The 24,340-nt window shown below is 44.6% G+C and overlaps 1 protein-coding gene across 2 annotated transcripts in view; it reads left to right on the top strand.

Moving 5' to 3' along the window:
- Positions 1–6,032, top strand: part of epas1b (endothelial PAS domain protein 1b) — a 38,581-nt gene extending 32,549 nt beyond the window's left edge. Inside the window, exons 9-17 of one of the 2 annotated variants that reach the window (XM_036546474.1) lie at positions 281–428; positions 954–1,171; positions 2,252–2,445; positions 2,793–2,906; positions 3,868–4,334; positions 4,420–4,546; positions 4,756–4,861; positions 5,129–5,302; positions 5,622–6,032. In XM_036546474.1, the coding sequence (XP_036402367.1) occupies positions 281–428; positions 954–1,171; positions 2,252–2,445; positions 2,793–2,906; positions 3,868–4,334; positions 4,420–4,546; positions 4,756–4,861; positions 5,129–5,302; positions 5,622–5,773 (1,700 nt within the window). In that variant the 3' untranslated portion in view covers positions 5,774–6,032. The remainder of the gene's footprint in view (positions 1–280; positions 429–953; positions 1,172–2,251; positions 2,446–2,792; positions 2,907–3,867; positions 4,335–4,419; positions 4,547–4,755; positions 4,862–5,128; positions 5,303–5,621) is intronic. The other variant, XM_036546475.1, reaches the window with a different exon arrangement.
- Positions 6,033–24,340: the final 18,308 nt, after the last annotated feature.

Here is a 24,340-nt window from a genome sequence, read left to right as displayed (position 1 = left end):
GCGGGCTAGCACGTGATGGGACTGTGGAGCGGGGTGCGGGGGGGGGGGAGGGGGTGGAAGGGGCTGTGTTTACTTTATCTAATCCTGCCGGACCTGCTCGTGCAGACCTCGTCCGCCCCATTCCCACGGCAGGCCTGTGCCTCTCCCTGCCCCTATCTTTACTGTCACAAAGGCATACTGTGCATCCAGGGGATGCAGGGGCTAGTCAGTGTTTTAACTCTCTCTTTTCTTTTCCCTCTTCTCCCACTCCCCCCCCCCCATCCCTCCGTGCATCTCCCAGTGTGCACCAAGGGCCAGGCGGTGAGCGGGCAGTACCGCATGCTGGCGAAGCACGGCGGCTACGTGTGGGTGGAGACTCAGGGCACCGTCATCTACAACAGCCGCAACTCCCAGCCCCAGTGCATCGTGTGCATCAACTACGTCCTGAGGTAGGCGGGAGGTTGGGGTGGGCTGGGAGTTTGCACTTCCACAGCCTGCATTACATTACATTACTGTCCTTTAGGACACGCTCTTATCCAGAGTGACTTACACAGGTTGCAGTTTTACATATTATCCATTTATACAGCGGGGTATTTACTGAGGTAATTCTGGGTAAGCAGCTTGCCCAAGGCTACAATGGCCATGTCCCCGCAGTGAATCAAACCGTTCGTTTACGAGCCCTGTGCCTTACCACTATGCTACACTGCCGCCCCTTGTAGTGTACAGTGTAGTTTGTCTTCATGGTCAATAGAGAATTCTTTAAAAAGGCTGTGTTCTCTGTGTGGCTGTTCTGTGCGTGTGAGTTATGGGTTTTTCTCTTCCTCTTTATCTTCTGCCCCCCCCCCCCCCCTCTCTTACTCTCTCCTTCCATTCCTTTCTCTTCCCCTTTCCCCCCACCCCCACTTTCTTTTCTTCTCCATCTCCATTTCTCTTCCTCTCTCTCTCTCCCTCTCGCTCCTTCTCTTTCCCCGCAGTGATATTGAGGAGAAGTCGGTGATGTTCTCCATGGATCAGACGGAGTCGCTGTTCAAGCCTCACCACGTGCTGGGCATGAGTAGCTTCTTCAGCCAGGGCGGCGCTGCCTCGGCGGGCGAGCCGGGTGACATGCTCTTCACCAAGCTGAAGGAGGAGCCCGAGGACCTGGCTCAGCTCGCCCCCACGCCCGGGGACACCATCATCGCCCTTGACTTTGGTCAGAGCCCCCTCCACAGCTATCCCCGCCCTCTGTTCCCCTGAACCGCACCTCCTGTCACCTGATCTCCCTGGCATGACCCTGCCAACACCTCACACCTCTCTCCCTTGCCCCCCAGGCAGCATGGCTAACCTTACTATGGATTATGGGTTTTTCAACTGTCTCTTTAACTAACACACATATAGACATGCACGCACACACACACACAAAGCTTATGCTCAAATGACCTGCTCACCCCAGCATTAATTCTGTAGCTTGAGCTGTTGCTACGCTACTGCATACATACAGATAATAGACTATAGTATGCATACAGTGTGTTGAAAAATTCATCAGTAATTCAACATGAAATAACAAACCATTATTAGTAGTATGTGCTAAATTTATTTTGCTATATTGGCTGATGCACTTGGCTGATGTTTTGCTGGTACTTGGAAATAAATATTTTTTAATTAATAAACTTTGTATTGAAAAATATGAATACAAACCATTGTTTTTTATTGAAATATTGTGTGGGAACATGATCAGTTTTTCTTTCACTTCCTCAACAAACGTGAATATGAAGGTTATGCGGAAAATAGACACATAAATCTGGTTACTCTAGCCCCTCTACCATACACCATTCCAAGTCTTTCCATTTTATGTTGATACAGCAACTGTTTCTGAGTAACAACAGACTAACAGCATGCCACTCTGGAGTACTCACAACGGATCCTACAATCAAAAATCCATTTCCCTTGTTGTTCTCCTTTTCCTTTGGGGGTCCTCTTTCTTCTCTGGGTTGTGACATCTATTTTACAATACAAGGATATCCCTGCTTATGAAGTATTATGTACTAAGGAAGGTGGGCTGCTGGATAGTGGTGTATCCTTTGGAATCCTTGCCAAAAGAAGTCTGTAACTCACATGCCCATCGCACTGTCCTACCTCTGGATCACACCCCCGCCCTCCTTTCCCCAAATGTTTCCCTGATGTTGTTTCATACCCCACCCCCGCCTCCACCCTCACCCTGCCCTCCCTTCAGTGTCGCTGTTGAGTTGACCCTAGAGCGTGTGCGTGTCTGTGTGTGCTGTTCGTCCAACAGGAAGGCCACCGTTTGAGGAGCCGCAGCTCTTCAGCAAGGCATCCTCCATGCCGCCACCTGCCAGTAAGCCCTGGGGCAGCGACGCCCCCAAGCCCAGCCCGGCCAGTGAGATGCCCAACGTGGCCGCCGCCTTCTCGGTGCCCCAGGCCCCACCCCCGGGCAGCGCCACACCCAGCCTGAGCGGTTGCTCCACAGTGCGTTCCCCGCTTATCTCTTCCTTTACATCCCCTATCCTCACTACTCCCACGTCCTCACCCCTCCGCACTTCCCCTAAAGCTGCTGTCTCTCACCGGCTCTTCATTTTATCTCAGTTAGAGATGAGAATCAAGAGCCAGTTTAGACATGTAGGCCGATGCTGGCAGAATTGCTCCCTCAAGGAGAACTGGGGTTGGTGGTGGGGGAGGCTGGGGGAGATCTGAATGGAAATGAAGGGGCGTGGGGGGGTTCCTTGTAGGCAGCAGCAGTGGGCTGCTCATGTACTGCTGGTTTGTAATTGCTCAGCTTTGTAACAAGCACATTGTCGCTCTCCTTGCCTGTACAGCCCAGCAGTCCTGGAGACTACTATAGCTCCCTGGACAATGACCTGAAGGTCGAACTCACAGAGAAGCTCTTTGCGTTGGACACCCAAGAACCCAAGAGCCCAAGTGCCACTCAGGTCAGTTTATTAGAGCGAGAGCAAGATCACGCTCAGATGCTGATTGGACAGACACAGTGGTGCCTGACAGCTAATTGGACAGACTCACTGTGTCTGACCGCTCACTGGACAGACTCATTGGTCCCTGATTGCTGATTAGATAAACTAGTGGGCCCTGAATGCTGATGTGACGCACTCACAGGCGCCCAGCAGCAGGTTAGTGCTTCCTTGATGTGTTCTGTACCTGTTTGGGAAGTCTCACGTGGAGCCGGCTCCTGATTGGCCTGGCCTGAATCGGGCCTAAGAGGGTGCACGTTGTAACTGGGGTCAAACATGCAAATTCGCCAGCGCTCCACTGCTCACACCCCCGCACTTCATTCCTCATTAACAAACAGTGTCCGTCTCTGTATGGGGAGCACAAGGGCTGGAATCCAATCAAAACTGTCACTCGCCCCCACAGATAATCATTCACCGTGAATCTGGTAGGGCATTTTAGGAGACATCGACAATAACACAAAAACTAAGATTTTTATTTATATTATTTTCTTCACTTTCTTCACTACTGCTAGGAGTGACTCAAGGTTTTTAAGCCTGGGTTTGAAGGCTAATATCTGTTAATAGAGCAGACACATTTTTTTTTCTCATAGTGTTGTCTTTTGTTGTCTGACTGTAATCTATATATAGTAGAGATTCACTTACAACATGTGATTGACATGCATTGCAATACATTACATTCATTTAGCAGACGCTCTTATCTAGAGCAACATCCAGCACAATAGAGCTTAAATGTTTCCTTTGAAGCTGAATGAGCAGCAGTGTCAGACCAGGCTAACAACACTTCCAGACCAGTGAGTGTGAGCATAACACTATTCAAGCCCTACCACAACTGAACTGACGCAACCTGACTAGACAAGGGAAGCCAAGTATATACCAAGTATACATCCAAGTGTGACCCAAGTGCTTCTGTCCCTTTCTCCTCCAGTCTGACCTCAGTGATCTGGACCTGGAGACGCTGGCTCCCTACATCCCCATGGACGGTGAGGACTTCCAGCTGAACCCCATCTGCCAGGAGGAGCCGCCGCAGGAGTCCGGCCCCAGTGGCACCCAGCACAGCTTCAGCAACATCGCCAGCCTCTTCCAGCCCCTGGCGTCGCCTCCGCCCGCCCACCTCCACCCAGTCATGCAGGCCCCGGGTGACAAGAGGACTCCCAGCTCCTCCCCCCTGGACCATCGCCCCAACCTGCCCTTCCCAGGCACCGTGGTGATGCCGCCCTACCACGCCCCGGCCAGCACCCCACTCTCCTCTATGGGGGGGCGTCAGAACTTACAATGGCCGCCCGACCCCCACTTACAGTACCCCAATAGTAAGAGGGGCATGACGGAGCCGCTGGGTGGACCCCAGGCATGCCAGAACCTTCCCTCTCACCGCCTGGCCCTGCACAAGCAAAGGTATTGCGCTTCTTACTGTTTTACCCTTCATACAGGGCTTGCTTGAGAGGGAACCTTCAAGGCTAACAAGCAATTCATTCTGCAGGTCCATGGAGAACTTCGTCCAGGCCCACAGAGACATGAGTCCCGCCCGAATCGCTCTGGCTAACAGCTTCAAGCGCAAGAGACAGCTTGAGTTTGGGGAGCAGTGTGCCTATCCACAGATGACCCTGGTGAGCTTCCTCTACCCACAAGGCACTGGGAGCGACAGTGTGTTGCCTGTCTGTTGATAGGTCACTGCTGTGCCTTCTTAATTGCACCCCACCACATGTACAGGCCTGTCTGTTGAACGAATTTTCTGTGAGCTGCTTGCTGACTGAGTGTTGATGCTTGTCGTTTGTGCATTCTTGTGTGTGTGTGTGTGTGTGTGTGTGTGGCTCAGGAGGAGGCCTCTTACAACAAGCCCACAGAGATGATGTGGAAGAAGATGAGGCATGAGAGCTGTGCCTTCATGGACCGGAAGTGCCTCAGCACCAGCGCCCTCACAGGTACGGTGGCCTCAGAGGCACATTGCCAGTTACTAAGAAAGTCATCATCAGGCAATGCAGTTGACCTTTAACCAGAGCGCTGTGACTCCAAATTGCTAGCAGGGACAACAGTAGTATGCCCTTCGGGTGCTGTCTGCTATGCAGTAGTTTTACATAAAGATGTACGCAATCACTTCAACCTCTGTAGGTGTGATAAGCGGGTCTTCATAGGGAAGTACACAACCGTTAATGACGTGTTCTCTCTTCCTGTCTTTCACTTTCTGTTAGATAAATTCACAGGCCTGCAAGGAGGTGAAGATCATCGCCTCAGCCCCCTACAGCAACACAGGAAGAGCCAGTATCCTGGGAGCGGGGTGGGGAAACCAAAAAAGCCCTTCCTAGGACAGAGCTACGCCTCCAACTACCGAGAGTACAGCATGCTGCCCTCTCCAAAAATGGAAGGTATAGGGCCGACAGCATCCCCCCACCACCGCCACTGTGCACAAACATATTACAGCTCATGTTTATGGCCTTTGGTTGTAACATTCATAGCTGTTTGCTGAGGCAGAATTGCCTGTTGGGAAAAGTAGAGAACTAATTCCAGTCACTGATGGACAGTACAGACCTGAGATTTTAACATTTCTGCATTTGCTACACTAACAGATAGAACCATTACGAAACAAGCAATATTATTAATTTGTTAAGCAACCATTGGTCGATTGATAGACTGATTGATTTTTATGTCCCCCACTGTTCCCTTGTTTGCCCCGCCCCTCCACAGGAGTGGCCAGTCGGCTGCTGGGCCCCTCCTTCGAGTCGTACTCTCTCCCGGAGCTGACCCGTTACGACTGCGAGGTCAACGTCCCGCTTCAGGGCACCCTGCACCTGCTCCAGGGGCACGACCTGCTGAGGGCACTGGATCAGGCCACTTAGACTCACCCGGGCCCCACCCAGCCACGCCCCTGGCCCACAACCTAGCCGCCCTACGCGCATATATCTGAGAAAAAAAAAAAGAGCCGCTTCATTTTTTTGTTCTTGTTTTTCTAAATTATATACTTACTGTATATCTTTAATTTTTTTGCAGTTAGACTATTTCCAATATTAACCGAAGTTTTTTTTGTTGTTGTTCAGTGCATCCAGATACTACTGTACTACTACTCACAACACCAACCCCCCCCCCCCCACCCCCAAGCCCCCCGCCCTCCCAGAACTCCTGTCCTGGACTTTACCACTTCAGGGCCTTGTGTTGTTTTTCTCTGTCTGTCTCTCGCTGTCACAGACACACAAACACGTTTAACACATCAGGTTGAGGTCTATTTCTTGCCCTGGAAAGGAGAATGCATCAATAGACTTCCTGCCTTTGTTGTATCTACTGTAAAACACTTTATCTATTTTGAATACGTGACTTACTTCCTCAATTTATTAGGAAAACTTGACTTTCTCATTCCTACCTCCTTCTCTCCCTGTTTCTCCTCTCCCTGTCCCCTCTCTCTCTGTCTCTATTTCTCTTTCTCTCTCTCTCTCTCTGTCTCCCTTTCTCTCTCGCCTTCTTGTGCCTTCAGTGTAATGAATATGATGGTCATGCTTTATAGGCTTTATCCGTGTGTGAGTCTGCTGCTCTCGTTACCTCTATTCTCTCCACAAGCACTTTGCAGAGATATTGAATGATGCCTTGTATGCCTGACGGTCAGTTGCCCAATATTGCCTGCCTTTAACAGGAACCTTCTGCCAAGGGTTAAAACTTATGTCCTAGACTTAAAGTAGCAGCCCTCGCCCTAACCCTTCTCTGCCCCATAGCACAGCTTCCTCATGGACATTGGAAGTCATTCTCAACTCTCTCTCTTTGTTGTCCAGTTATCTCCGTGTGGTGGCCACTGCAGGTCTAGCTGTATACACATACATATATATTTAAAGAAAGAAGCTCTAAAGTTTCTAGGATATTGTCTATGATAGTGTTTAGTATTCATGTGCCTTGGTACTTTGTCTTATCTACGCAGTAGATGCATATTGGATTCCTGTTTGCTTTGGATGTTCGACGAGTAGATTTTATTTTGTCCCTATAGTGCTGGTTTCTCTTTGTCTTTCAAGTCGCCTTTCCCAGAGTATATACAAATGCGTCATAACCGTGTCAGCAGGCCAGTACTGTTTATGCTCCTCGAAAAAAAGGAAATGAAATTAAAAAAAAAAAATCCATACATTTGTGTGTTCCACTCTCGACATGTAGCAGATTAAATGTTTTAAACAAAAGAAAAACGACAACCGAAAATGAAAAAAAAAAAAGAATCACTTTCAATGATATCGAAAAAGTGATGGTGCTCCATAGATATAACCAACTTGTGTGTGTGTGTGTTTTTTTTTTTAATAAACAATTTTATAAAGTTTCTGGGATCCACTTTCATTAACACTGTATTTTGTTTTTAAGTGCTGATGTTGTCTTTAAAGTTGCTTGGGTGGCACTTTAGCGTTGCTTTAATGGCCTTGTACGCCCTTCACAGTGCACAGTATATACTGAAAAAGACTTCTCTGTAGTTTTAGAGTGCCTTAGAGTGTTAGAAGGACACCAAGTGTACACACACACAAGCTCCAGTTTCTCTTGTGTGGTGTACTGCGGCCAAAAAGAGCAAATTTTGTGTCATTAACACAAGCTTTTACTAAACCCTGACTGACACACCAGCTGTATTTATATTAATTGTGAGACACTGGAGAGGACTAGAGTCAATTGATTTTCTTGATTTACTAACTGACTGTTGTCCTATGACCCCCCCCCAACCACCTGCCTCCCGCGTAAAAATTTTGGTGACAATCCACAGATGAGTTTTAGCGCTGCAAATATTGTGACAGTTAAAAGCGGAAGTTTAGCATAATGTCCCTTCATGCATAACAATCAGTGTGCTCGGGACAGTGTAAATAAATTGGTGATTTAGAGTGCTGATAATGATTAAGTGGATGATGATGATGATGATGATGATGATGATGATGATGGATGATGACAAAAATTCTCAAAATAACAAAAAAAGACAATGATCAGACTAATCAACTTGCTCCAGTCGATCAGTGCAGTTTATTTGAGCATGTCCTGTCTTCGTTTTCATCCAATTGTACACAATCTTTTTTTTTTTAATGTCAGTCTATGTGTGTGTTCTGGGCACCTGTGAGGTGAATGTGACCTGAGTGAAAGCAAGGGGTGTAACCCGGCTGCTCAGCCAACCCACTGACGCAGCACTTCACTGGCTTCACTCATCACAAGAGCAGTTCTCACAGCAGCCACCCGAGCATCCACTTCCATTCACCCCCACAAAAAGTGTTCACACGAACAAAGTGATGTGCAAATTCCTCTAAGAACATTCACATGCTAGGACGTGACAAAAGTCGCTCTTTGTTTTCCCTCAAGACAAAGTCAATAGACTGCGAGAAACCTCCCTAATTTGTCCACAGACCCTGTAAAATGACATTTAAATAAAAGGATTTATTATTGTATGTATTTATTTTTGCCAGATATGAGGCTGTCTGCATTAGCGAGCTTCTTGAACTGCTATACTTGTAGGTTGACAAAAGGTGACACCTCCTCCTTCAAACTTGTGTCTTGTGGTTTACTCATTCAGGTACCACATTTGTTTTGACATGTTTGCCGCAAATAACTTTCATAACATGAAATCACTCAACATGGATGACCAACAGTTGTAGTTTCCTCACAAAGTGTTCGGCAACAAACAAACCGTACAGATCTTAAGTTCAAAATGTTTCTCATTCAGTGACTTTTCAGGGATATTTAAACATGAGGCTATCCAAGGACAAAAATCAAAATGAAAGATTCCGATTTTGGTCAGGTCCCATTGTTTTGTTGGAAATGGCTGAGGCTTGCAGGCGGGAGTGAGCTACAGCCGACATTTGTCGATAACCGTGCTGCAGTAAGTGAGAAGAGCTGAGGGAAGTTGAGAGATTACAATCGAGGGAGTTCCACTCATCAGTCTTAGCTGTAGCCGCTGTGACACTTAGAAGGGTTCCAATCAAAGACAACAAATAAAGTGCAGCATATTCATAATCACTAATTTCCCTTGTGTAATTCATAGCTTTCATTAACCTTAAAGACAATATCAGCATCTTACTAAAAGTAATGAGGGTTATTGTTTATTTCTTGGCACATTTTCTGCTTTTATTCATTTTATTTTGTGAAGCCTTACAGTTACATTAGGTGATACTATGAATATTTTTAATATGCTAAATTCATTATTATTATTATTATAATTATTATTATTGTACGGGGACTTAAACCCGATAAGAAGTTGTATTTCTGCACTGATATCTTATTAAAGCATACTGATCTTACTCTTCTCGAGTCCTGTGTGTTACAATCAACCTTTCCACTCCTCTATACAGTATTGTAAACCTGAAAAAAACGATGCATTTATCTTGGATATATTGCAAATAAAATCACTTTTTTTCAAAAGTCTTCACCCTATTCAGTGTGTTCCAGTATCATTGTGTTTCCAGTAGTGAAACCAGGCCGACACACACACACACACACACACACACACACACACACACACACACACACACACACACACACACACACACACACACACACACACACACAGAGTCACACTCACACACAGACACACACGCAGGAGGGAAAAAGACTGAGATAGAGGATGGTTAAATAAGAATGTGGTGTGACGAACATAGTCAGGAAACCTGTTTCTGAGTAAGACAAGTGGACGTTTCTCATGTCACGACCACACAGGGACTACCTGTCCCCTCCAGGTACAGGGCTTAAGTCTGACAGCACCTGTCTAGCTACCATAAATAAGGCTATGCCCTCCAAGCATATCCCTGTCAGAAGCACACACTCACACATGCAGACACACACATGCTTGCATAATTCAATGAAATAGCGTTGCAGTATTGCTACAATGCTTTAGGTACCAATAATTCATACCCATTAAAGAAGAATGGGAATATGTATTTATTGTTGACAGCAATTAAAATAACAGCATACAAGGATAACTCCACCAAATTGCCCCTGGTGACATGCACTGTTTGAATAATGTGGCACATGAATGTAAATAATAAATAACCTACAGTAATTCAGATCCACACATTAGAAAGTGAAACAGATGAATCCAGCCTTAAACATCAGATACAGGAAGTTTGTTCTCGCTTTTTTTTTATCTTTTGCAGAGACAAAATGTACTAGTGATGCAAATAATTCTCCATTTGGCGCAAACCCCATTCACAGTGCTTAATCTCATGACCTCAGAGATATCACAATTTGAAACTAACACATTCTGATCTCCTGCACTTTGGTGTGAGCAACTGGGAATAGGCAGAGGAGTGAGTGAAATGTATGCATGGGTGTGTGAGTGCGTGTATGTGTAAATGCAGTGTGTATATGCATGCAAGTGTGTGCACATATGTGCGTGTGTGTGTGTCTGTGTGTGTGTGTGTGTGTGTGTGTGGCATATGATTTTCTCTGGGTCTTCAGAGGAATTTAATGATTTTAGATATGATATTGTTAAATACCTCAGTGATAGCTGATGTTCAAAGCAGTGGTAGTCATCAATAACTTAGGCATGAACATTAGCTGACTATTACTTAGGTATTTAATAAAATATATCAGACAAATCTGTGAATGCATTTTGTTAAATACCTCAGTGATAGCTAATGTTCATGTCAGAGATTTAGATGACTATCACACAGGTATTTAAAAAATGTCCTGTCATGCATTGATAACAACCCCAACAGCAGAAACAACATATTTGATTTATGTTAATATTTTGTTTACTGAAAAAGATATGTAACCCAAAAATTCTGCAAGTAAATTTGTTTTTAATAGAATTAAAACAGTCTTGTCTTGTTGCCTAGCAACAATTACCCGTTTACATCCACAAATACTTATAAATAAGATACAGTTCTTACAGTGTTAAAAGGGCAAAATGCACTCATTTAAAAGTGAATTCCAAACTAACACTTTGGATCATCAATTTGCTGAAGAATACGAATCAACAGGTTGTCCAGTAAGAACTCAGAAGTCTATAGGCTAAGATGCATTGGCTCTTTGTTTAGATTTGCCCTTTCACATAGTCTCTTTCTCCCACTCTCTGTCCCTATCCCTCGCTCACTTTTCCATTGTCCCTCCCTCTCTATCTGTGATGTCTGCCTACCCACAATCCTCTGAGCTTTTCGCACACAGACACACTCAAACGCCTATGACTCAGAGGATCCTGCTAGAGCATGGTTTGGAGAGGGCATCAAGGCCTGTCTCTTTTAAAGATTCTATTTCTCTGATGAAGCACTCCTACCCTTGGGAACAATACTGGAACACGCTAAAAGAAAGTGCTTAAGAGGCGGCGGAACATCAGACCAGTTTAGACGTATTAACCAAAGGAACATTCTAGCACATTCCCCATCTGGAAAAACTGCAGCTGTGGCAGAAACTGGTGCTCAGTGCCAAAATAGACAAAATGCCCATAAAAGGAACAAGCCATGAAGGCATTCAGCAAAGCTTTCAGACTTGCTTACAGGTGAGTCAGCGTGGGAAGACTCAAATTAACATAAAAAAATTACAAATTAAATACAGATTTCCAGAACCTTGGAAGTTTTTTACGTCGATTTTTTTGGATGTAAAACTCCCATCAAGAATAGTAGATGGAAAATAATGGGGAGAAAAGGGGCAGTCAGTACTCAGAATGACACAAAGACTCTGGCTGGCATCTTCTGACACCAAGCCCAAAAACATAGAAGCCTCCAACCCCACCCAGGGCCTTCTCCCTCTTGATCAGTCACAAATCAGATTGAAAAAGACAATGCTGGTGATGGTAACTACAGTCAGTGTGTACATGTTTTTTGCCCTGTTCACCCAGTCACCTAACTGCTCTCAGCTTTAACATGCACTATGATAGCTTCTCTCAAATGCATGAACCCAGAGGAAGCGTTTGGTTTACGTGTATCATGCATTTATCAAACACCCTTGTAAGTGCCATCTGCTTGGTTGCCTGCTTGGCATGCCGAGCAAAACACTTTCCCTGTCTATTATTTAATGCTTAATGACTTTTTACAGAGGTCTTAAATCATTGCTGACAGCCAACTCCACAGATATGGTCAATGATAATAGTATTGTCCCTTTGTAGCAGTACTAGGATAATTGTATTGTCAGTTGCACACAGTGTTAGGTATAACTCATTGGCATTAGAAACTTTGTTGAATGTGTGTGGGGGGGTATGGGGGGGAAGGGTGTCCCTGGCTGACCTGTGGCGGAGGTGAGCTGGAATTGCTGTGCAACCCCCAGGGCCCGACACTTTCCTATTGATGCCTCTTCCACAAAGAAGCCAGGAACCCTTTCATTCTGCTGCAGAGGTGCTGGCGTCAGGCCTATCCAAACCACTGCGCTGTTTGTTGTTGACGCTGTTATTTTTATTTTCACACGTGACGCATTTCCTCCCGTCTCTGACACGCAGACACGACTACTTTTCCAGGCTTGGGATCAGTCGGCTGACTTCAGTGGGGAAGGCCTCCAAGGGCCTCTCGTTTGGTTTGCCCGGTTATTGTTTGTTTGTTTTCTGGAAAACATCTCGACGATTCAGGAGCCCTCTGGTGCCATTTAGCCAGGCAACCATTGGTGACCCCCACCCACGCCCAGCAACCCTTCCCCACAACCCCCCCCCCCAGCAGCACTCCCATGTGGGGAAAAGAGGTTTTCCTTCCAAGAACACTTAAGAGCAGCTTACCCTCTCCAAGGACTTGTTCTCTCATGGATTCTGCATCTGACCAGAGAGGATTTACAGTTATTAGTCCTGTTATTAATGTAATCTGTCCTTGGTTGTGTAATCTGTGCTCTCATGATGGGGGAAGGTTGAGAGGGGGTAGTGTAGTCTTATTGTACCCTCAAGCAGTGTGTTGAAAGTGGAAAAATTATAATGCTGCTAATGAAAAACAACATCAAAGATTATGCTCACTTCTTTGTTTGATTAATTCAAGGAACTCATCTTCTATGCCGCATGTTTCCTGTTAAATTCAACAGAATGGGAGATCAAGACTTTCTGGAACGTTCCATGGGCCAGAGCTGCCATGGAGCAAAAGCCAAGCTGATGAGAACAAGTTGCTTATTATGTCCCATTTATCCTGCAATCAAACATACAAGGGAAACATAAACACTGGACAAAATAAATTAAATAAACAGAACCCCTGAAAACCATGAAAGGCTTCTTTTCCTTTCCAGCTGCCTGGTGGGAATTACTTCAAGCTCGCTTCGGCGATGCCACCGTTTCTGAGCACTTCACTTCATTAGACAAGACTAAACAGGGCTGCCTGCTCCCTGAAGTAGAGCATCGGGGCCCAAACAAACACAGGCTGGCCCTTTGTGCGTCTCTTCCTTCCTAAATCAGGCATATTGTCGCCAAAACTTCAGTCCACAAAGCCGTTCGCTCCCAGCCGCAAAGATGGTTCTTTTGTTTAAGTCGATTCAAACCATTTTTTTTTTTTGCTCGTTTGACAAAAAAAAATAAATAAATAACAAGGTTAAATATGGACAGGCGGTTGGGGTCGATGACTTCCTCTGCAATGAGGATTTGTACAACCCGCTATTTTCGTAATCGCGACAGTTAAAACCACAGAGCTTGTCTCATTTTATCTGGGCTGACAGATTTCAAAATGCCTTGAAAGGTCATACGCAAGCCATGTACAAGCTCATTCACACACAACTGAACACACACATGCACACACATACGTACTGCGTATGCATGTTAACAGACATTGTAAAAATACTCAAAGGAGATCACTCAATAGGCTCAGCCGATCTATTAATCATTTAATGAGTGTGGTTTCTAACTTGTGGCCAATCTGCTGACAAAGCAGCAGAATGGATGGCCTCCATTGTCCTATAAATAATTGTGAGAAAAACGTTTCCAAATCTGTTTGAGGACAGTAACAATAATTAGCAGCAGCTTGTCTTTTGTGTATTCACTTGTAATGCAATATAATGAGTTCAGGTTTTTTAACTTTTTTTTTTTTTACCTCCGCCCCCTCATCATTACCATCTGGTTCATCACTGCTTGCACCGAGAACACAATGTAAGATCACATTGTGTGTGATTCAGGGGGAAAGGACACCAATCACAATATTGCCTTCCTGCTAATTGCTTTAATAGTTACTTTAGAATGCACAAGACTGATATTGTTCGAATGAGATTTGGAGCGAGCCATCTGAATTAGCCACTGCCGCTCCTCACAAACGTCTAGGATTAAAACAAAAAAAGAGCACTGGCCTTCTTCCCAGTGAACTTCCAGTGAGTTCCCACCGATGAATGAGAGTGCAAGATAACCGCTTTCAGCAAGGGTGCAAAATGGCTCAAGCTAACATGTACAGTGGCGCATACCAATGGGACTGCGAATGGCACTGAACCTTGAACCAAAACAGTCAAATGAGACCCACAAGACAGGTGTAGCACCCCAGCGGGCTTTCACAAGTTTTTGCACAGGATTTCCCTTCAAATAAATCAACACGAACAATCGTCTAAATGTTTGCAGGGCGGAGGTGCTTCAAAGCTTGCAGACTGTATTACTCGTATCCCGATTTTCCCAAGCGCACGGCAGCCTTCCTGCAGTGTGAAGTTATTAGGGCTGAGGTCAGCCGTTCAGCCATTATTCAGTGTCACTGATCGGTTACTGCCACGGGCTATATCTGTAATCTATATTGCATAATAAATCCCTCCCTCTCTACATCTGATGATGTGAGGTGAGTGTTCTGTTATAAAATGGCTGCCATGAATCACCCAGGGCGGTGCTAGACAATGTTGCTGGTTGAGATGAACCTCCCCACATTGTGAAGTCACTTCAGATCCATAAAAGATGATATTTAAATGTGACCTATTATTAATCACAGCTAGCTACCTCCTAAATACAATTTTAGCTAGCAAGATGTTTCACAACTGCTCTCATGCAGAGTTATAACACACTATCTATGAAAAATTGAGTGTCACAATTCGCCTGTGTAAAAATGGCCTTAGACTCCATCCTCACAATAAAACGGGCCAATGGACCCTACTGAAGACCAGGTCTTAAATTCAAAATGTTAAGAATTTGATTAACTATATCTAGCTATACATATGTCAAACAACATTTGAACCCAACCTAAATGATATATTTCAGCATTTTATTCTGTGCTCTTTGTTCTGATTATTATAGGTGAGTGAATGCATTAGGACAAAATAACTGGTATCACCATTGTTTAATCTAGTTTCACTTTTGAAAGTACAAAAGAATGGAAACCTCTGTAAAAGAAGTCATTCAACACATACAAAGCACTGGAGTTTTATACAGTGATAGTCTAAGAAACAAAGAGAATACTATTATTACCCCTAAATTTTATTATAATATTAAATATCAGAATACTGAATTACTTGAGTTAGAAGCCCCTGGACTACAATATAGATCAAGCAGTGTTTGGCCACCCTACTCAACAAACTTGCAGAATTGTCCAATGACTGAAAAGCTGTTGAAGGAGTTTCTGATCATAACAAGCTTGCTGACTCCAAACAGCTCATTTCCATATTTCTGGCAAAAGTGCACTCAGGGGTCTGCTGTTCCCACAGGTGTTTGTTATGTGGCCACAGAGATGGGCAGTATTTCTGTTACCTGTATTTGAAATACGTATTTCAATTACTTTTGAGTATTTGGTAATTTGTTTTTGACAGGACTGAAAAAATTCAAATGTAATTTGTAACAAGATATTTCAGAGTGGAGCAATTTTGTATTTTCAAAATATTCAAAATACTTTCTCCATGATTCATAAAACATTTATTTGAGGGGTATTTTGTATTTTGTAACAAGATACATTTTGATGTATCTTTGCCCATCTCTGGGGGGTCATAGCAGTGGGTGGAACACAAAGCAGGGTCTATAGGCTGAGGAATGAATACAGCCACACTACGGCCACATATAGTTTCCAGGAAATGGTGCTAGCAAGGGTTGCTGGGGTCCTGTGCTGCTGGCCGCTGTGCTCTGATGCTGTTCTTCAGCGTGTGCTAATGAGAGGTGATGTCATCTCCCATCTTCATGCTTCACTCTGCCTCTCCGCTAATCACGGTAATGAGTCAGGGAAGGAGAGGGACACCATCCAGCTTTGTCCCGCGCCCATGACCATTAGCGCATAATGATGTTACCATGCCCAGGGACCTGTCCCGCTGCGGCTCGTGGGCGTGAGCGATCAACCTCACTCCTGCCATTTTGTACCTCGGTGCAACACCTTGAGATGAGGTTACCTCATCCACACCGAAACAGGGCCAGGGAGAGGGGGTGGAGTTATGTCACCCAAACTGAATAGAGCCAGGCAGAGGAGGAGGAGTTACATTGTTATAATTGAACAAAGCTGGAGATCGAAGGCGGAGTTACATCACCATAACAGAACAAAGCTGGAGAGAGGAGGCGTAGTTATGTCACCCAAAGTCAATGGTATTCACACTATGGGCCATGTCCCTGTGGCTCTAGCATGGGGGCGTATATGGAGCAGTATATTTATGAATGGCTCTGTAATAATACATGACAAACGTTCTATCCTACTCTATTCTTACCCCTGCTCTTGTCTCTACCCTACCCTTACCCCTACCACTACCCTTCCCACCACTCCTGCTCCTGCCTCTATGCTACCCCTAGCCCTAGGACTATAGAGTGCATGTAAACCTCAACTCTCCATTAGCCTTACAATAGCCAGCTATGAGGGCCACAAGCCCCTGCACCCATCGCTCTCTAATTAATCGGGGCTGTTAACTCTTCACGGGGTGAGTACCTTTCTCAGCACATTGCCGTGTCATTCCCTGCTGCGGGTCCCCCCAAGTCTTACACAACCGACTGACTGAACACAGCAATGGCCTCTGTGCTCAAAGAGCACTTGTCCCCACGCAGTTAACGCTTTGCCGTGACTCTGATTCAGAGGAAATGGTGCAGGAGTAATCCAATCGCCAATCAACGATGTCACTGCAGATCGGAACAAACTGTAAGCAAAAACATTCTATTAATATCGACTAGTTCAAATAACTTAACGTTAATCTATGAGGTAAGACGGCATCCCTGTGGCCATGGTAGAGGGAAAAAGAAGTTCTTTTCCTTCTTTTTCCTCTACTTCCAAAATGTGCAAGATTCTGCCACCAACACTGAAAGAACTGAGATGCTCGTCGAATGTGTCCTCACTCCGGTCACCACGGCGATCCCCGGCCTCTCTCCCCATGGCCTTGGTTAGCCCCTGTCCCCATCCCCCTGGGCAGTTTGTTTATTTCTGTAAACAAACACTGGATTTTTTTTTCTCATGAAGGTCGTGGATTGCTGCCAAGGGAGGAACTCTCCACAGACGCTGTTAACGTCTCTGCAACGTTCCCACAACACTGGGGTTCCAGTGTTCCGCGCTATTCGCTGGATACTCCAGCCCCTGATACCATCCCTAGCCCATCCAGGACCCTGGGACTCAGGTTTCCCCTGTGTCATTAAAAGCCAGTAAAACCTGGACCCAGATGACATGTTAAAATCCTAAGAAAATGTGTAGTGTAGCATAGTGGATAAGGAGCAGGACTCATAACCGAAAAGTTGCCGGTTCAATTCCCCACTGGGGCACTGCTGCTGTACCCATGGGCAAGGTGCTTAACCCACAATTGCCTCAGTAAATATCCGGCTGTATAAATGGATAACATTGTAAAAACCTGTAATTGATGTAAGTCGCTCTGGATGAGAGTGACTGCTAAATGCCAATAATGTAACTTTCGAGGTGAGGGTTATGGTTTTGAATACCAGATGGGAAAAAGCTAACTATAACAACACATGGGGCAATGGGAAGTGCTCTCCATGTATGGGTCTAAGTCTTCCACATTTTATGGGGTATCATGGCAAACCCCCATAACCCACTTCTTCCTTACTTTATTAGTTAAGCCTTTTTTTATTCTCACAGCAATCATCTGCAAACAAGAATTTTCACTCCACTGCTGATGAGACTGATTTGAGAGGACCAGATGAAAAATGTTAACCTATGCTTCTTGGATGAGACAACTCGCCTTCAACAAGCAACACTGTGTTTTGTGTCTGTTTTTCAAGGACAGCTCTCGGTTCAGAAGGATTCTCATCACAGTCTGCAGCACTAATTCCCAAGAACCCATTGAACCCCTGTCTACACTTGCAGTCTGCATTTCACGAGCTCACAGTTAATTCACAAACAAAGAAGCATAACAAATACATTAATCTGAATTAGGCGAGCAATTAAAGAGACATAGATTAGCAAGACAGTGCTACTGTGAGGGTGTGGTGTGAGTGGGAGGGAGCTGAGACTGTGGATTGGCCATCAGAATCACCTGAGCTTAGTCTCATTGACAATCTCTGGGGTCAAATTGCAACCAAGGTGCATGAACAGAACCCTATGAACCCCTAAAAGACCCCTGCACTTCTATAAACTTTATTCACAGCCTCAGCCTTGTTCAACAGCATGGCTTAGTGGTGTGAATCCATTGCTAAAGCTAAGGGGGGATGTAGGGACTTTGAACCTAAGATCTGCTGTATACATAGTATCATGTATATTATCACAATTCAACTTTCTATGACAAAGCATTTATTTTTCAGGCAAATGATTTATTTGACTTTTTGTGTGCATCTGTTAGTGTGAATTTCATATGATCAATTTTTCACATACATAGTGGCACATATTTCACAATACATGTATAAGATTACACATAAGAAAGTAGTGTAAGTAGTGTCATGCAGCTGTAATTGTAATTTAGGTTTATTTTAGATTAATTTATTTATGTTTTTATTTTTATTTCTCAAGGAACAATATTGCTTTAAATTAGTGTTAGCTTTGTACCCATGTAAGACACACTGACCCCACAGTCAACAAATCACTTCTATTCCGCATTTTCAGAAAATGTTTCTCATTAGAATACTATTAACCTGTTAAACAGAGGCATACGTTCAACATTATTAAGTATTTTGATACTCTTCATAAGAAATGATTTATGAGATGATGAGAATTTTGAAATGAGATTTAGAAACTGCTTTAAGGTTCATGACAGTTAGCTAAATTTTAATTTCACCTACTGATAAGAAAATACAAGGAAATGATTTTTTTAAACAGATAATCATTTAATTAGAATATTGCTCTGTTAACCTTTTTTTTGCTGTGAACTCTCTTGAGCGCGACTGTGGTGGGAGAGGACGTTCCGATGATGCAATTACTCTGTTATCATTCTTTTTTCATGATTTGTACGAGGGCAAAGTTAAAGTAAGCAATGGAGTCATGATCGTGTATCCACTAATTGTTCCTACTGGGAGCAGCACAGCGGAATTACATAACTACTACCTACTCTCTCGCCTCCCTGCCTAGTTCCTGGGCCTGTGAGCCCAGAGGAGAGAATAACTTACAAGCGCCTATGTTACGGCAATGCACAACCGACATGACTGCCTTCCCCCCCTGCCCCCCCCCCCCCCCCCACCCCACCCCACCCCCCCTCAGACGGAAAGAGGATTTCCTTCGAGAGCGGAATATAAATAAATGCCATCGAAATTTGGCGCCACGGATTCAAAGCCTCCATCAGTTGTCAGAACGGAGGACGCAAAAAAAAAGAAAGAAAGAAAGAAAGAGAAAGAGATGGACTCTTTCGGTTTTGTTATGCAACCGCTGGCCCAGTTCACTCCTGAGAAGAACTCGGAGTCTTGTAAGGCGGGGCACAGGCCAGCTCTCACAGGCACAGTCTCAGGCGCTCAGCCGACGCATCGCAAACTGTCTGTGGTTTCCGTCCCAAACCAAAACACAACGAAGATTTTTCCATCCCAGCTCAGGCGGCTAAAAATAAATGCTTCGGCATTCCTCCCTCTTTGTCGGTGGTGGTCGCAAAGTGGGGAGGGTAGGGGGAGGGGTGCTCGGCGAGCGTCTTCAGCCCAGTCTGAAACAGGCCGCCTATTAGAGGCGAGTGCCGTTATCTGCGGCCATCAAGCAATATGCCGCTCTCGATCCAGCAAAGCAGGAAGAAGGGCTCGTCTCTCATCCCTTGTTAATTTGTCATGCTGTGACATCGACAGGTGAAGGCAGCCTGTGTAATAAAAATCATACATGTCTGCTTTCAATCCCAATAGAAACATGTCAGTCTCCGCCAATGGAAAAGTACATAAAAACAAGGCCTTGTTCAGGTTTGATTGCGCTTTTCTTTTTGATATGAGCTGCCATATGACACCACTTAGGTACTGAAACAATGCACAGTTCCAGCCTCTAAAATGAAATGTGTATTCATGTTTTTTAATTGTACCAACAGAACCTGTATAATAAGGGGGATTCACGTATTCAGTCTTGCAAGACTGAGAGAAGTTCAAGAGGGCAGAGGGGGGAAACAGAGGAGTAAGTCAATGCAGATGCTGCTGTCTGAGCTGAAAAGCTAAGGAACTGAAACCCCTCTCATAATATTACTAATGATACATCAGGTTTTCATGGTGAGAAAATATCGGAGCAAAAGAACAGGACATTATGCTCAAGTGATTTACAGAGGAGGGGGAAAAAAGTGGCAGACATGCAGTTTGGTAAGCCTGCAGGTGTGAGCACGGGGGTTTTGACTCGGGCAAGCCGACATGGCTCAACCTCTTGACTCAATTGGTGCCCGCTCGATGACCCGTGGAACCTGAGTCTTGAGGTTTACTGAGTGAGTGTGTCGGGGGGGTGTTGGTCACGTGACCCGCCCGAGGTGTCTCGTGACTCAGTGCGAGCGTCGGCAGCGCTTGCTGCGAGCTGCAAGAACACTGTGATCAAGCTGAAACCGCGGCAACCACAGCTTCCGGCTGGTACCACACAAGGGGAGCTTTCTCGTGGGAACCTTTTCAACTCTTTACCTCTTGCCCTTACGAATGTACACACTTCTCTGTCTCAGTCTCTGTCTGCGTGTATGTCTGTGTGCAAGAGACAGAGAATCGGAAATGGAAAAAGAGAGAGAGAGAATCCATTTCAGCTGCAATGCTGATGTTAGCAGACATGCACCCCTTAAGCCTCTTGCTCCAACTGCGGTGTGAAGATGTTGTTAAGCTGACAAGCTGCGAAGTCTTCTCAGAACAGAAGTGACAGTTAGTTGATAGACATGAATTTTGCTCTGACTGTGGGCAGAAGCCCAAAATCCTGCAAAGTGCTCAACATGTCCCATTTCAGACTTCAAGACGATGTCTTATTATAATGTTATAATAGCATTAGAGGATTTTAGCATCACACTTTGACGGGTGAACTTTGCACCATAGAGCAGATGCACAAAGTTGAGTTCCGAGCTGAACAAGGACCAGGGAAGACAGGGAGAGGGGCAGCCCTGTGATCAATGACAGTGAAGGGTTACTTTCCACAGAGTGAAAATTGAGGCTTGAATCAGTTAAGTTTCTGTGAGGGGAAGAAAAGGCACCTATAATAACATCAATAGGCCCCCCCAAGCCAAACGCACATATACACATGCACAGGCAGAAAGTGCAGGAGATAATGAGCCTTCATCCCCCACTTTATCTCAGCAGCTTAAATAGCAGCTTATAACCAGAGACAGGTAACTGGGGCTGCCCGTTCTACAGTTAGCTTGGAATATTGCATGCTGCGGCCGCACTGCATGATGGGTTAGCTTTGACCCCTGTCCCAGAAAGGGGACACACTATAGCCCAGTTAGCCTCGAAAAGCACAGGCTGAGCCACCACCTCTCATACACCACCTCTCATACACATTCACACATGCTCCAGGTTTGACAGTACTCCATATTACAAATATACTTTTCCAAAATATTTTTTTCTCCAGCTTCAAACTTTTCTCTATCTCCACCTTCAAAATGGGCCACAATAGCATTTTCACTCAATTAACGTTTCAGATGCTTATGAGCTTGTTTATCCAGACACTTCTAACACAGAATCAAGGCTCAGCTAACGTCAAACATCTCTTCACTGACACAAACAGGATCATCATCTGCTTATGTTCCACGAGGGAAAAAAGGTCCTTTGGTCCAAAAGACTGAGAGGAAAAGGATCTTATTCATGCCACTAATATGCTTTGTGGATCTGCATTTCCCATAGAGCTGGCTCACCAACTGGCTTTCATCTTCAGAAAAATCAGTGGTACAGTCATCCTGAGTGACAGTACACATCCTGAGCGAACAGGGTGTTTGAGACATGAGGCTAGTTCTGTCACACCGCCTTAATTTAACCGCTCAGTTAAAAACTTTCCAGACAGTATCACATGAACAGTGTAGGGCCTTGATTTCGGTGTGCAGTGGACTCCACCTGCTGGACGAGGAATGTCACTGCAGCTTCTAATTGCCCGAGACCATCCAGACTAGCAGCGCCACTTCCGCCCTGATGGGAACATTCTGTACAGACAGGGGTTCTCTTCCCCCCCTCTGCTGAGGTGTTGCCTTGCAACATTCTGCCAAAAGTCAGCTCGGTCCAATTGTGTCCTTTCAATGCGACCTACCCTGTTACACAGGGCCCAACCCTCTCCGTCGCCACAGAGACCAAGAAACACAGGAAGTGGAGGCTGCTTGATTTCCAGTGACATTCAGAGGCCTCAAGTGATATTACTTACAATTATTAGTCTGACAACGTAAATTAAAAATAGCATGCAGATTATGTGCCGTCTGCACCAGTGTGCTTATATACAGAATGGCAGGGAACGTTCCTGAAAATAAGCAAATGCTTCCATGAATCCCTGCGCTCCGGGCCTTTGAATAGCTGTCAGTACTGGGGTCTCAGGATCAGTTTAATTGCCAGGGGCTTGGCCTCACAGTTTCACTGTGTTCCACAGCATCATGTGAGAGAGATTTCTCACTTTGAGCCCAACGCTTTGGGGAGAGGGGATTATTTCTGGAGTCTGAGCTCCAGCCCGCGGAGTTAAAAGCAGAGGAGATTTACTGTACCTAAAAAATTCTCCCAAACAAATGGTGGCAAAAACATCATCCGCAAAATGCAATAAAAATGTGCCTCTGTCTCAGATTCCAGACATTATCCCAATTATAACAGCATATAAAATTTAGCCTGGAGATATATCAACTTAAGAGAACCTTACTGTGCTAAAAGAAAATGGCCTTGAAGGTAAAAACCAGGCATTTCAGTTTAATTCTGACATCCTGCTCTCCCAGGAGCTAAGACGCCAGACTCTGGCAAGCCTTTTGTCTGTTTCTGGGAATGAAATTAAAACTGAACATGTGAACTCTGAGTTTCACAAAATTTGCTGTAGATGCCATTTTGGATTATGCTTGGTTTTGACAGCGAATAGAGGAAAAGGTCTTTATGTATGAAGGGGAAGTGTAATGAGGAACAGAGGAGTCCTTTTAGATCTGCAAGAATTTTGATTGGATTTTGTAGTCGGAGGGAAAGGACACAGCTTTGACACAAACCACAGAAAGTGAGTTTACAGGCACAACGTGTGCATGCACGCACGTGACACTGCAGACGCGTGCGTGCATGCACACACCCAAGCATGCAAAATGTATACACAAACACATGCAGGCACATACACGCATATGCGCGCACACACACACACACACACACACACACACACACACACAGTATATGCACCCATGGCTCTTGAGGTCCACACAAAAGTCATGTGAAACCATGCAAAACACAACCTTTCCTGATTAACAGAATGATTTTTGTCATTATGTTGAAACAAAATGATTGCTTATACTGTTATTACCATAATTTCATATCCCCTAGGTAGGCTATGAACATGACTGAATTAGAAACTTAGCCTCACTTCGATCTCTGAGCATTTTTTTTTTTATTACCAAACAATTAACTGATAAAGACCAAAACAGCAAGTATGTTGACAAAAGCAGCTCTACAACTACTCCATATCTATCTTATCAAAAAAGGGTCCTGCAGATGCATTTGTTCAACATATGTGTGTGTGTGTGTGAGAGAGAGAGAGCTTATGAACATATTCTCCTAAATGATGTACATATACTCTAAAACTTCAAAAACATTTGAGTATAAGCTGCCCATTTATTACGAATTCCAGCTTACTCCTCACATTTTAACATTTTAACGTTGCTATTTATAGAGTTCTATTTATAAAATTGACCAAAATATATAATCAAAATATCCTTGAAAGGAGTTTTTCCACATATGTGTACGTATACAATTCTCCATCTAATAATTTGCAATTGTGACTGATTCACAGATAATAATGTCCATGATCACAAAAGCATTAATTTCCGCTTTAGCGATTTAAAACTGAACAAAAAGTGACGTTAAACACTCTAATTCTACTGACCTCTACAGGCCAAAAGAACAATGACATGCCATTTTCAACGTGGGCCAGCAGATGTCACTCTACCACCACAACATTGTTTTGAAGTTTTAATACATGAACTTGTGCTAGCTGAGTAATCTTGGCCTGTGTGTGCCATGAGATTCCTTTACCATTACCATTGACAACCTTTACATTCCCAGTCCGTTTTCAAGTGCATTCTAGTCCTGGAGTAATTCAGTAATTTCCAGTCGCACTTTACTTAACATAATGCAGCACAGA

This window comes from Megalops cyprinoides, chromosome 15, assembly GCF_013368585.1.
Source record: "Megalops cyprinoides isolate fMegCyp1 chromosome 15, fMegCyp1.pri, whole genome shotgun sequence".
Lineage (NCBI taxonomy): Eukaryota > Metazoa > Chordata > Actinopteri > Elopiformes > Megalopidae > Megalops > Megalops cyprinoides.
The sequence above is the reverse complement of the archived record's forward strand: the minus strand, read 5'-3'. Positions and strand labels throughout refer to the sequence as shown.